The sequence below is a fragment of the Spermophilus citellus genome, assembly GCF_964194105.1.
Source record: "Spermophilus citellus genome assembly, chromosome: 6".
Taxonomy (NCBI): Eukaryota; Metazoa; Chordata; class Mammalia; order Rodentia; family Sciuridae; genus Spermophilus; species Spermophilus citellus.
Window position 1 is genome coordinate 120,968,309 of NC_138187.1, and position 13,933 is coordinate 120,982,241.

At 35.0% G+C, this 13,933-nt stretch overlaps 1 protein-coding gene across 1 annotated transcript in view; it reads left to right on the forward strand.

Annotated features, from left to right (window-relative positions):
* The window catches only part of USH2A (usherin), a gene marked incomplete at its 3' end in the record, with an annotated part of 798,897 nt that overhangs the window by 353,356 nt on the left and 431,608 nt on the right, over positions 1–13,933 (forward strand). Inside the window, exons 28-30 of the mRNA XM_081297837.1 lie at positions 1,062–1,265; positions 1,396–1,476; positions 3,912–4,112. Coding sequence (XP_081153963.1) covers positions 1,062–1,265; positions 1,396–1,476; positions 3,912–4,112 — 486 coding nt within the window. The remainder of the gene's footprint in view (positions 1–1,061; positions 1,266–1,395; positions 1,477–3,911; positions 4,113–13,933) is intronic.

Consider the following 13,933-nt stretch of genomic DNA (forward strand, 5'->3'; position numbering starts at 1 on the left):
TTAGTGTCTACTGTCAGTATGAGCTAGACTAGTAGTATTGATCAGTTGGGCCTAAAGGAATGTGAATAATAGAAAATAGAATTTTAAAGGAAATAGCCTGTAACTTAATGTGTTAGAAGACATAATAAGACATTATATAAAAGCTGAAGAGAATAATATGGTCATTTTAATCTTGAAAAGAGCTAGCCATGTATTTGTGGCCTTTCAAACTCAACAGTGCTTTGTTCAAAGAGAGCAAGTATGTATTCTCTAGCAATCTCAAACTCAGTTCTGTGGTCCCAATTTTGTGCAGATTCCTGGGAAGAGTTGTGCCAAACTTCACTGACCTGATCTGTTTAGATAAAATGGCATGTGATTCAAGGCAGGAGTTGTTCAATCACTGACTCCATGCATTGCATATATTCAAGGTTCATATTTGAGTTTTGTATATTCAAGGTGATGCCCAGCAATAGCTCTCCTCTATACCAGTTTAACTGGGGCTGCATTTCATACCTCTGAAATGATTATTATGCAACTCATGGCCGTGTCTAAGGATTGTAATATATTTTGAATCTATATTCCGCCTATCCTGCACAACATCTTCAAAGTGTGTTTTCTTTCCACTGAGCTGGTTGCATAATTGTGCTAATTCAAATATTATGTTTTGGCACTTAACAATGCTGATTTATATAGTAACCTAACTTTCCAGAATTGAAGGACATGTGGCTACAGCCTTACCAGAATATGTAATAGCCTAAATTTTATTTTATAACAAGAAATAGGATTCAGAAAATGTAAGCCTAAAGAGTTTTTTTTTTAAAAAATGCTTTCTGATATGAAAAGTTGAATTGCAGTTATCCATGTATAGATTTTCAAAATAGCAGGAAGACGAATATTTTCTTCTGACAACTTAACCAGATGAAAAGCAGAGCCATAAAGGATTTCTAAAAGAAGACACGAAAGTTTAACAATTGTCTCTAATCCCTCCCTCCCCACAAAACGTAGCACTGCAGAGGACAAAAATGATTGGTAATTAATGACTCAAGCCCTTTATGTGATACTAATCCCTTACTATTTGCTAGGTTTCGGTGGTTGCATGAAGGATGTTAAATTTACACGGGGTGCTGTCGTTAACTTGGCATCTGTGTCCAGCAGCGCTGTCAGAGTCAATCTGGATGGATGCCTATCAACTGACAGCGCTGTTAACTGCAGGGGAAATGACTCCATCCTGGTTTACCAGGGAAAAGAGCAGGGTGTTTATGAGAGTGGTCTCCAGCCCTTTACAGGTAATGTGGAACTCCTCTAAATTAAATGTCCCATGTCTCCAATTTTTCTCCTCCCCTGCCAACGACCCTTCAGTAGTTAATCTGAGAACTAATTTAATCTTTTTACTTCTTTTTTTTTTTTTCACTTAAGAACACCTGTATCGAGTGATAGCTTCTCATGAAGGAGGGTCAGTAGACAGTGACTGGAGTCGGGCACGCACAACAGGAACAGGTGAATACTGGTTACCTTAAACATGTGTGTGTGTACACGTAGGCACACGTCTGTGCATGTACAACAAAGGAAAGGCTATTACCCTGAAGTAGAAATATTTTTGTAATCTTGCCACAGTGAATACCTTGGTTTGGAAAGGTTAATGGCTAAACTATTTTTATAGATCAGTGCTTCTGATTTTTATAGAATATAGTATTTGCTAATGCTGGGTTCTATAATATTTGGATGCAAACTTCACCAATGGTATTATGTCCAAGGATAAGGAAAGCTTGCAGACTGCATAGGTCTTAAGCATCTGAGGGCAGATGCCAGGATTACCATCAGATGGGGTGATATCTTGACTCTCTTGCAGACAGCACATTTGAACTAGGACCTGGTTGGAAGCAGATGCATCGGTTACCACATAATTGCAGATGTTTCCTATGGTGTTGGCTATTAGGATCTTAGAATGACTCTCATGGGAGAAAAATTGCTGATCAGTTGAATTGTTTTGAATTGGAAGAGAAACTTCTAGGAGATAGAATATTGTAGATCTAATCTGATACAATTGACTAGAAAATGTTTTGTACAATTTTTACATAATAGCATCACAGGAAGGTGTTCAACACAAGACTTTTGTAAATCAATAGCATTCTACCATTTTGAACAAAATATCTGTCAGAAAGGCAGGCATATCTTCAAAAATTTGCCTTCAAGTAACATTTTTTTTCTAAAGATACATTTTTTCACGTCTTTTGAGGAATCTTCTTAATTTAAAAGATAATTTTAAAAATACTGTGGTGGGCTACTAACGATAACTTTCAAGGCTGTCTTCTGGTTTCCCAGAAGAGGACCACTTGAAACGCATTTCAAGGATGATTTAAATTATCATCTATTTATACGCCAGACAGTGAACCTAATGATCTCTTAAAATCTATTTCAACTTCAGAGCTGAGAGAAATATCTAGTACAAAATATTCATTTGTTACTGACATGTTTTCTGCCCCAGTTTCAGAGTCCTCTACTTTCTTAGCAAATATATAATAAAACCTGCTTTTGACTATGTCAATAATTTAAACAGGTATCTAGAAAGTGCATTATTTACATAGCTTTTGTCCCCACTTGAGTACCACTGAGAAAGTATGCAAGTTGAGCTCTGAATTTATAGTGATGATCTGACCACAGAGTCTTGTGCCATAAATTCATATTTACAATCTGACCACAACACTGAGCAGCTACATGCTCCCAAGGGTTGGAGAATAATTGCACTATTTAATTATTTTTGAGTCAGTTTTGCTCTGTCCCTTATGAGAAGACCATCTGTTAGACAGTGGTGTGCTTTGCCCTGTACCACATTTCAGAACTAATAAAATCAACATCTCTCTCATTGTCCCTTTACCTGCCACTCCATCGTGTGGACTGTGTTTCTTATAGGTGCCTGTGGTGTATTAACTACACAGAGAGTGGCTCTTTCCCTCTCTGTTTCCTCTCATGCTTTTTGTTCACTCTGTTTTCCTGAAAGCCATCCTGTTTTATTGGTCTGAACAGTAAAGTCGGAGAAGGAGGATATTTGATGTGGGAAAACTAGAGTGATCCTCCATCGACAGGGTTCAGGAGCCCATGAGCAGCCAGAACAGGTCTCATCGATCATCCTGCCACAGAGTTCTTTGGGCTCTTTGTGACTCCAGTGCAGTCAGCTGTGATGAAGTTGTTACTGATCAGATCTGTAGAAATATCTAATAAATAGTTAAAGGTAATGGATTTTTGAAATTAGGAGGCTTAGCTTATAAGTAAGATTTTACACTTCCTTCAGACTCTCTCATTTTGTGTTATTGTTTTGGAAAGAATGACTCTGAAAATGATTTGGGGGGATCTCAAGGGCACTAGCTTGCCTAGCCCCAAAAATTCAATTAAAAAAATATATATCCTCCACATCTTAGCTGGTAGAACTTTGCTTCTTTAAAATTAATTTGAGTAACAATCGAATTTAGGCCAGAAATTTCAAGTACAACACAATCACATGTGTGACATTTTGGGACCAATACACAGAAGATATAAAAGTGTCAAACCATTATGTATAATAACAGTCTAATTATCTTGCTTCAGAGGGGTACATCATAATATTGCTTGAACTTGTTATCTGCCTACCAGCCACCTCCTTCTTTATGAGTGATGTTTAAACATGTCGGATACATTAAATGTTTTTGGAAAACCTGGACTAGACTTAAAAGAATGTTATGTCGATGGAGTTTTGATGGTTTTGAAATATCGCTTAAACTGAATGGCTCAAGATGTGCAGTCATATTAAATCAATGCTGAAAAGTTACAACTCTAATAAATTGTATTTATGCTAATGGTTGGAGTCTGATTTACTGCAGCCATTAAAAGTGAAGAATAGGAGCAATAGTCTTCACAGAACTGCCATTTTCTCTATTTTCTCTTTTATTCTTTCATAGCTCCACAAAGTGTGCCAACTCCCTCAAGAGTCCGAAGCATAAACGGATATAGCATTGAGGTGACCTGGGATGAACCTGTTGTGGTTAGAGGTGTAATTGAGAAGTACATTCTGAAAGCCTACAGTGAGGATGACCCCTACATACCCCCGATGCCCTCTGCCAGTGCTGAGTTTGTCAATTTCAGTAACCTCATGGATAAAGGTGATTATTCCACGATGGAATAGATCTCATTAACTTCTTTTTGTTTGGATTTTAAGAAAACAAATCTTCTACAAATCTTATACTTTAAATATACTGATATTTTGCTTGCTTAAAAACAAGATCCACCATCTAATATGGTAGAAGTCTGGATCTGTCTACCTAGGATGAAAAGCATAATCCTATAATGTGCATGGGCTCTCATGGACAAATTCATTACAATGTTGGTACATTTTCCTTCCCCAGAACATCAGCCTATAGGTGGCTATACCTCTTGAACCTTCACAGATATATTTTGTGGGTCTTGTACATGCACGTAGCTTACCTATTTTACCATGCAAGACTTTACTCTTTGGGACTAGCCCAAGTTCACACCACCATTATTTATTGTAAAATTGCTAATTAAACCTAATTATCTTGAGGTGTAGCAGTGTTAGAGCCCCAGCAGTTTGACTGGCAAATCAGTGAATCGATTTCTCACGGTGCCTTGTGCCATGAAGAAGGATTAGGATGAGATGCACCCTGTAAACCATTTACATAGCCCACAATGAAATCTTTGCACATCTAGTAAACAAGCATTTTTCAGCTTTTCTGAAATGCTAAACCTACACTTATATGGGAAACCAAAGTAAGACTTAAACCAAAACAAGTAAAATGCATCAAATTGGGGAGAAAAAAAATTTCTATGAAAATAATGTAACTTGAGTCATTATATGGATGTTAGAATAACTTAAATATCTTTCTTCTTTGCGACATTTGTATTGCTTGATCCCTTGAGTCTTTACTTCCTGCTTTAGAATTTTTAGAATCTATAACTTAAATCCCTGAATGTGACCAATTAAAAAAAATCATACTCTCTACTTCTTTTATCGCTTTTACCCTCTTGATAAAAACCCAAGCTGATGAAGTCCATAGCTTACTTTTTTCCACATTGTGTGTGACAGCAAAGCAAGCTGACAAATATCAAGGAGTTGTCATTGAAAATGCTCCATCTCAATTTCAAATGGGCCTTTGATATTGACCCCAATCCTACCATGCCTTTATCATAAGCTCCTTGTCCCATTCTCCTCTGTAAATATATTTCTCCAAGCTATCCAAATGTTAACCTTCCTTCCTCATCCTACTCACATGATGGTTTTATATTTTAGATCAAATTAGATACCATGGAGTAAATCAGATTCTGATATATAGGACTTTTGTTACATTCTTTTTACCAAAGGTATGTATTAGGTATATTTCTGCCCAACGAGAATTTTATCAAGTGTTTAATGAATCAATAAATGCTAAAAGATATAAAACCATTTTTGGCATATGGTAAGTATTTGCTATCATTTTATTTTCATTATTTATTTTTATTTTTTTCCTATCTTTTTTTCACAGAGTTTCCTTTTTCCTATCAAAAATGAAACCGTCATAAATCCCCTAGACCAACTCTGTCATTTCAGAGATGTTACTGATAGCTAATCTTCCTTTCACTTATATTTTTAATCTCTCTCTGCTGCACTAGAGCATGGCCTTAGGAGTATCAGTATCAGCTTATTATTATTACTAAAATTATTATTAAATGCATCAATTTATTATTAAAGCAAATTCTCTGGCCTCCATTTCTCCTGCTGAATCAGAAACCCTAGGCTGTAGATTTCTTATTTTAACAAGCTCTTAGCTGATTCTGATGCATTCTAAAGTTTGAGAACTTATGGCTCTGGTAATTCTTCACAGGATCATTCAAATTCTGACTATTTGCTAAAAGCAAACTCACCAAGCCATCACAACAAAACCTCTGTTCAAATAAATTCCCCTCCAGTTTTGCTCTCTCTCTGCTCTTCCCAGACTTCCTGCTAGTGGGAAGTATGTAGGAACATTGATCATGTTCTTTCACTTTATCTGGCTTCTGCTCACTCCTTTAGCCATTTTTACATAAGCAAAGAACAGTTTACAACCCTCATCCTCACCACTCTACAGCATTCTACACACTAAATTTCTCACTATTTCTTGAAATATTTCTTCTGTGACTCTTTTTTTCTGAATCCTGGTTCTTGGTGCCCCCTGCCACCCTTTTTCTCAGTGTTTTTTGCTTATTCCTTGATTACATTTTGGAGAGTCTCAAGATTTAGAACTGGACCCTGTTCTCATCCCCAGACCTCTCTTTCTCCAGATTTGTTCCAGAAACCTTATGGATTCATAGAACATAGAGATGCTTCACATTCCAAATTGCATCTCACCTAGACATCCAAATGGCTGCATCCAACAGGCATTTGGACACATTGACATTACCAATTAGATGTCTGTCTGTCTGAATTTAACATACTCAAACTTAAATGTTTTCTCCTGCATCTACAATATCAATAAATAACTCTAGCCAGCAGTTTTTCAAGTTTGAGTTATTCTTAATGTTTGACCATCTCCTTCATAGCTCATATTTATATTTGCTGATCCATTTTCAATAAAAATTGTTCATACAATTTATTAAGTGTATCCATCTATTTCATATCAATTGGTCAGGCCAAACCACTGTAATTCTTGCCTGAACAACTGCAATACTCACATTTTGCAGCTTTTTTTTTTTTTGGCTATCCTAGCCATGAGTCCACTCTGCAGAACAATGTTACCACTCAAAATCTTTCCACTGACTCTTCCTCAATCACATTTTATCTCAGTCTCCCCTTATCTTCTGAATTTCCAACTTTTCCTGTTATAATTAATATGATAAAATATGTGTGTATATGTATAAAATTCTTCAGGGCAGTTCCTGTCCATGTTCACAGATAAATCCCTAGAAATGGGACAACTAGAACAAAGACTCTTAAAGCTTTGCACAATCTTGGATTTGGAAGTCAGGCATTAGTACAAATCCCTGCTGCATACTTTCCCTGTGAGTTGGGGACTCTATACATCCTTGTGGACCCTTCTTTAATGCTTTAGCTTGTAAATAAGAGACTAATACTTAAGTAAAATGTTACAAATATTAAACAATATCATATTCTACCTCTAACATGTTTCAGCTATGTAACTTGGACAGATCAATTAAACTCTGTGCTTCAGATTGCTTATGGGCAAATGAGAATGAAATACAACTACTTACCTCATGGAATCAATAAAAGGAGAAAATGAGTCCAAGTATGCATAAAGCACACAGCACTGTGCTCGACATGGACACTATCAGATGTCTATAAACTGTGTATCCAGTACTTAGCATATGGTAATTTTTTCAAGAAAAGAGTAGTGATTTTTTAGCTGTATTGCTGCCAATTATTTCTCCAAAAGTGTTTGTGAATTATATTCTACCAGCAAGCAGAATACAGTATTGCGCATTTAATTTTCTCCTAATCAACACCATGCTTTATAAGGTAAAGTATGTCAGAATATTGTCATAATTTGAATTTATTTGAAAACCATAGAGATTAAACATTTTCAATATGCATTGAGCACTTATACTTCTATGACAAGTTTAAATAGGTTCATTGTTAGTTTTTCCATTGTAGGAGCACTTTTTTTTTCATTGATTGAAAGTATTTCTTACACTATGAGGAAAAATATGCAAGTTAGTCTCATATGATGCAAACTCCCCTGAATGTGTCAGTTTTCTTTTAGTTTAATTTGCCTGTTGCACATATTTAAAAAAAATATTTATGTGGTTAATATAATATTTAAATTTTGTGTTACTTTCTTATGGGTGATTTGGAAATTTTCCATATGCTCCATTCATGGTAGACTAATATTTGTTTATGTTAAATATAGCAGCTTAATAATAAGCAATACATTCTCTGAAACAGTAATTCTAAATTTATAGTAAGATCTATTTAGAAACTGGGTGTAGAGAAGCATTTTAAATTAAACCAGTCTCTTCCAAGATTCTGAAAGATATCTATCTCCCTGGAGGAGAGACCCCACCAGATTGGAAACCAGGACAGTGGATGTTACGATAGTGCATGTGAAGCATGTAAATAGTGTATAGGGGGAAGAAAATTAGAGAAACATTGACTAATTGTTATTTGATTTTTATATACCCAATCTGTCAAAAATTAGGGAAAATGTCTCCACTATGAATGCAATTTTGTCAATGTTTTCCTTGAGATATTCAGTTTTTGCTTGCATTTTTAAAAATTACTTTTGTATTCATTATTTCTATTTTAATCTTAAGAGACATGATGTTTTAGGAATATATCTGTAGCTTGAGTTTTATAATTCATTTTTAAATTTTAGTAGGGGAGTGTCTCTCCATGTGTATTTTTGCAATTGATGTAATTGCGTATATTTCAACTATCATGTTTTAGGCTTTCCAGTTTTTGCTAATTATTTGTTATTTATTTTGTTTTACCATTTAAAAAAAAATTCCAGTATGGACTAGGACTTCTTTAACTTTATTCCTCACAAGGAATTATAAAGGTACAAGTGTTGCTCACATTTTGAAAATGGGAAGGCAAGAACATGTACAGAAGGTAATTTTAAAAATTAATAAAAACTCTGATATGGTCAGGTGGACTTTCATTGTGAAGAATTAGGAAAATGGGACTGTATATGAGCTGAGAGTCATCAAAGCCAACTTGGGTAAATTATCAAAGTTAGAGAATTTCACAATGAAGAAAATAAATACTAGAAAGTGGTATGAAAGGGATGACAACATAGAGAAACAGAAGACTGGGTTTGGTGGAGATGTTAAGGGTATGTAGATTGGTGGCAGTTGCTTTGTCCATTGGTTAAGAAAAGTTTCAAAAAAGAGAAAAATAAGTAAAATGAATTTCAGAAATATTTGTTGTTGGTTTTGAAAGTAACCTCCTTTGGAATACTTGAGGTGATTTTTTTCCATATTTTAATATTTAATTAATTTTGCTTGTTAGTGTCTTATTTATTTAACTAAATAATGCAATATATGGGAATTTTGATATATAGGCAGTTTAAATTTATTGGCTGATATAGAGTTCCTAATCTATTAACTTGAAAACTGATACCAGAAAATACGTTGATTTTTTTTCATTGATTTATTTTTTTCTGTTATATGATGAACTCTTTTACTCCTCAAATTTGTGTCTGCCTTCTACTTGAAATATTTAGTCTCACATACTTGATCATTCTTTCTGGTAAGAGATAACAGCTTTTAATGTTATGTATTCCATCTGAGGTTGTTTGTTCACTTTCATAGTTCAGAACAAACTTACAGAGTCAAATCAATCTAGGCTCAATGTCCATATATGCCACTTATTTGCTGCATGTTATCAGGCAAATTTAAAAACATCCCTATATTTGAATTTCCTCCTGTTCGATTGGGAATAAAAACCTTCTTTATATTAGGCAATTATTATGACTTTAAAAATAAATTGCTTATATAAAATATTTTTCTAAGAAATGGGCACATAGTAAATGTTCAGTGGATTAGTAGCTATCTTTATAATCTCTTAGTTATAGATTTTGAAGCCTAGGTTATTGCCTGGTAATTGCTTCTTTTTATTTTCTGATTTTTTGGACTATTGATTCTGTTGTTCTTCAGTTGATTAATCTTTCCATCTGTTATATGGTTTATATTTGTTTTTCTTCTTTTCCAGCTCACTTTGATACCTGCTGCTTCTAAGTATTCTCAATTTTCATTTCCATCTCTGTTGATTACTACTTACCTTCTATCTCTTGTTTCACAGATTCCAAGTTCTTTAGATCTTATTAATAAGCAACTGATGATTTTTCAGTTTTATAGGTTTCCAGAGTAGGATATTTTTCTGGAATTTAAGGGCTATATTCTCATCTTTTTGAGTTACAGTTTTCGTATCAGCTACAATGCACCCTCCAGCCTCTCCTCCAACACTTCAGCTGCTGCGTCCTTAAACTTGTCTTCAGCCTAGTTGTTTGCACAAGAAAATTATTTTTTTTTTCAAATTCTTTTACTGGACAGCCAGTTTCTGCTAATAAAAACCTTCATGGGGATTATGACTGGGTCAATTGGGGTAAATTTGCATTTGAATCACTCACCTCCCTTCTTCCTAGTTTAGATGAAGTAGGACTGCCAAGAGCTCTAAAGCCTTTTGCACCCAGCTAGGGTGGAGGTTTGCCTGAGTTCTGCCTTTCCATGATATCTTTCTAGACATTTCCAAACATTTGATCTTTTGATTGAGATTCTTATAAGGAGGTAGTACACAACCATAAGTGCCCACTGAGCCATTGGGGAACTTTAAAAATACAGATGTCCATGTGTCCCCCATCCCCACTTTTACCTTTGTACAAATCATACGATGTAATTGGTCTAGAATGTAGCCTGGTGCAAGTAATTTTAAATGATCTCAGGTAATTCTGTTGCTCAGCCAGCACTGAGAAATGCTATTAAAAGGAGGAACTGACAAACATTATTAAAAGGAGGAATTTGATACCAATTGATCAAGTTTCAATAGCTTCCGCCTCCAAGCTAAAACTAAAAAAAAAAAAAAAAAAATTGTATATTTCTTCATATAATGTGTAAAATACAAATACTAAAAGTAAAAGATAATATAAGCAAGAAACATAGGAAAACCAAAATTAAGTGCACTGATTATTGGGAAAAAGTGGGAAATTATGGTCAGAGAAAAGCAGAATGCAAAAGAAAAGGACGTGATTAAAAATGAATATCAATTAAGTGAACTGAAAGAAGAGAATAGTGAGACAGAATATTTGCCATTTATGAATTTGGTTACCAGGGGATTAAATGAGATAACTCCCAATAGCAATGGAGTGTCCAAGGGTTAACAGCCCCATTCAGGAACAAATGGGCCCCTTTGGGCCACAGGGTCTCGATTCTGTGCCCTCCCAAGGCCAGAGTTCAGAACCAGGAGCTCTTGAAAGTTCATTTCCTCAGCTGGAGCCTCAGGGTAGAAAGCCCTGCAGTTATCCCTCCTATTTCTATAGACTTGTTGCAAAGGGCTCCAATTAACTCTGTAGCTTTTGCTGATTTTCCTCTGCAGCCCTGTTAACATGCAAAACCTCTGCCCAGGAGACCATCCAGGCATTTCCCCTCAAACAGGGTGCTCAGAAAGTGTCTTCACAATTTGTTTTGAAATTATTTCCAGAATGAGTGGATTCAAGTGTTTGCACATATATAATTATTTTTATCCTTAAGATGTTTAAACATGTAAACTTAATTATTAAAATAATTAGCATAGCCCAGAGCATCTGGCATTAGGGTATAGTTGGTATGCAGAAAGTATATTTTATTATTTTATTACTGAACTAAAAATCTAAGAGTCATGTTCCTTCTTCAAGTAGAATAATAAATAAAAAATTCTTTATAATAGCTTAACAGATGAACCAATAATAATTTTCAGATGACTCAAATCTAAATTTATGTAGAAAATAAAAAAATTGAATTGATAAGGCAATTGACATTATAGCTTTTAGTACTAAAACTTATTCAGTTCTCATATACAGTAGACTTTAATTTTTACCTGAAAAAAAAGTGGGTTACATACTGAAGATCACCCTTTATTTGCTCTCTCTCTTCCATAATCTTAGTAATAATTAGGTGAATCATTTCTATTGGCTATGAGGTGATTCCCCAGTTGCTTAAGTATGCTAGGAGGTAGAAATCTGCATTTTACCCAGTTCTCCAGCTGTTTTTTTTTGCAGAGGGTCATGGACCACACATTGAACAACACTCATGTCAAGGAACAGTCAGGTGAGAAGGGATCATTTTCACCTGTAAGGCTTAATTTATCCCTGCTTTGTCCTCTCATTCCCTCTGCGTTACTTTTGCCACCAGAAAAATACTAGGACAAGTTGAAGCAATAGAAAACAATGCAAATAGAGCCTCTGACCTTCAAGAGCAATGCTTCTAAAAGATCCCAGGGGAAAGGAAATGAGAATTAGTCAGAGATCTTGGTAAAATGCAGATTCTGATTTGTTAGGTCTGGGTGAGAGGCAGCATTTCTGGCCAGCCACCCTCCCACATTGTGATGCCCAGTAGAAAGGCAAAAAGCTCATTATTTATATTGGAAATGGTGGAGGGGGAAGAGTTCTAAATTACAGAATGTCCATGAATTTCAGAGCAAATAAAGACCAGTGCAATTCAAAGTATGATGTACAACTGTAATGACCTGCATTTAAGTTATAAACTTTTGATTACACACCTTGGAAGTAAGGAAGGCATGAAGACAAAAGTGAAAAAATAAATAAACAACAACAACAACAACAAAACACTTAAAATAATACCATAGGCAAAGAATGCTGTCCACTCCTGGAACTGTTAATACCTGTTAGTAAGAAAGAATATGGGAATGATTTTAGGGTCTCCTAACCACTGACAAAGAAGTAGAACTCACTGTTGGATTAGGGTCCCTTCAAAGAGGATGAAGGCTCAGGATGCCTGAAGAGTCATTGATTAATGAGGAGTTGGAGACATACACAAAACCAAATGTACTATACTTTATGGGCCATATAAGGAGTTGCCAGGAGAGTTTAAATCATAAGTCATTTTTGCATCATGCTGGACTTGATCTTAAACCCAGATATCAGTCCATTAATAAAATGCTACCCTGTGTGTGCATGTGAATGTGTATATATACATACATATACACATAATATGCTTAAGCTATATATATATATATATATATATATATATATATATATATATATATATATATATATTATACCTACATGGGAAGTCTGTGAAGAGATATTTGTAATTTAATGCCATGCTATTTCTTTTTCTATTTAGCTGAGAAATCTTATTCCACGGTTGTGGAATAAATAATGTTTTCTGACTCCTTTTTGTACCCCATTGTATTTCTTCATCAGACAAAAGTCTTCTAAAGAATAAGTATCATGTTTTATATTTATTTCAAGTTTGGTTCAGGACCTTCCTGAAGAAAGATGATCAATATATTTTTCTTAAAAGAATTAATGGAGAAATGGGGCTGGGGCTGTAGGTCATTGTCAGAGAGCTTGCCTAGCATGTGTGAGGCACTGGGTTTAATCCTTAGCACCACATAAAAATAAACAAATAAAATAAAGACATTCTGTCCATGTACAACTACAAAAATATAATTTTTAAATCAATGGAGAAATGGAGAAATGAATTCAGCTTTCTGCTACTAATCCTTTAGTTCACACAGTGTTAATATTAAATTATCATGATAAGTTGAATGGTGTATTGAACTGCTGGTCCTTACTAAAGTCTCATAAGACCTTTCGCTCTTCTAAAAGAATTTTTTTGAAATAGTGTAAAGAACGATCACAACTTAAACATATATGCATATACATATGAAACTTAATACATATCTTCCCCATGAGAAAAATGTTGGTAGAGGGTAAATAGAATCTGCAGTTTGGTTCCAAAATTTATACCTCAGAATGGGACTTAAGCAGAATATATTTGCAATTAAAAATAATGGAAATCCAAGCTGAAACAGTGGTGCACACCTGTAATCTCAGCGTGAGGTTGAGACAGGAGGATCACCGGTTCAAAGCCAGCCTCAGCAAGAGCAGGCACTAAGCAACTCAGTTAGAGCCTGTCTCTAAATAAAACGCAAAATAGGGGATGTGGATCAGTGGTCCAGTGCCCCTGAATTCGATCCCCAGTACCTAATAATAATAATAATAATAATAATAATAATAATAATGGAAACCAATATTGCTGCAATGGTGATGATTATACAACACATAAATTATTCATTTGACTTAATAAATTTATTCTGTGTTCTAAGCTAGTGCCATCTGGTTTTAATTTTATTTTTGAGATAGGACCTCACTATGTTTCCCAGGTTGATCTCCAACTTGTAAGCTCAAGTGACCCTCCTGCCTCAGCCCCTCAAGTAGCTGGGTCTACTGGCACATGAAACCATGCCCAGCTGTCATCTGCTTTATACTACCAA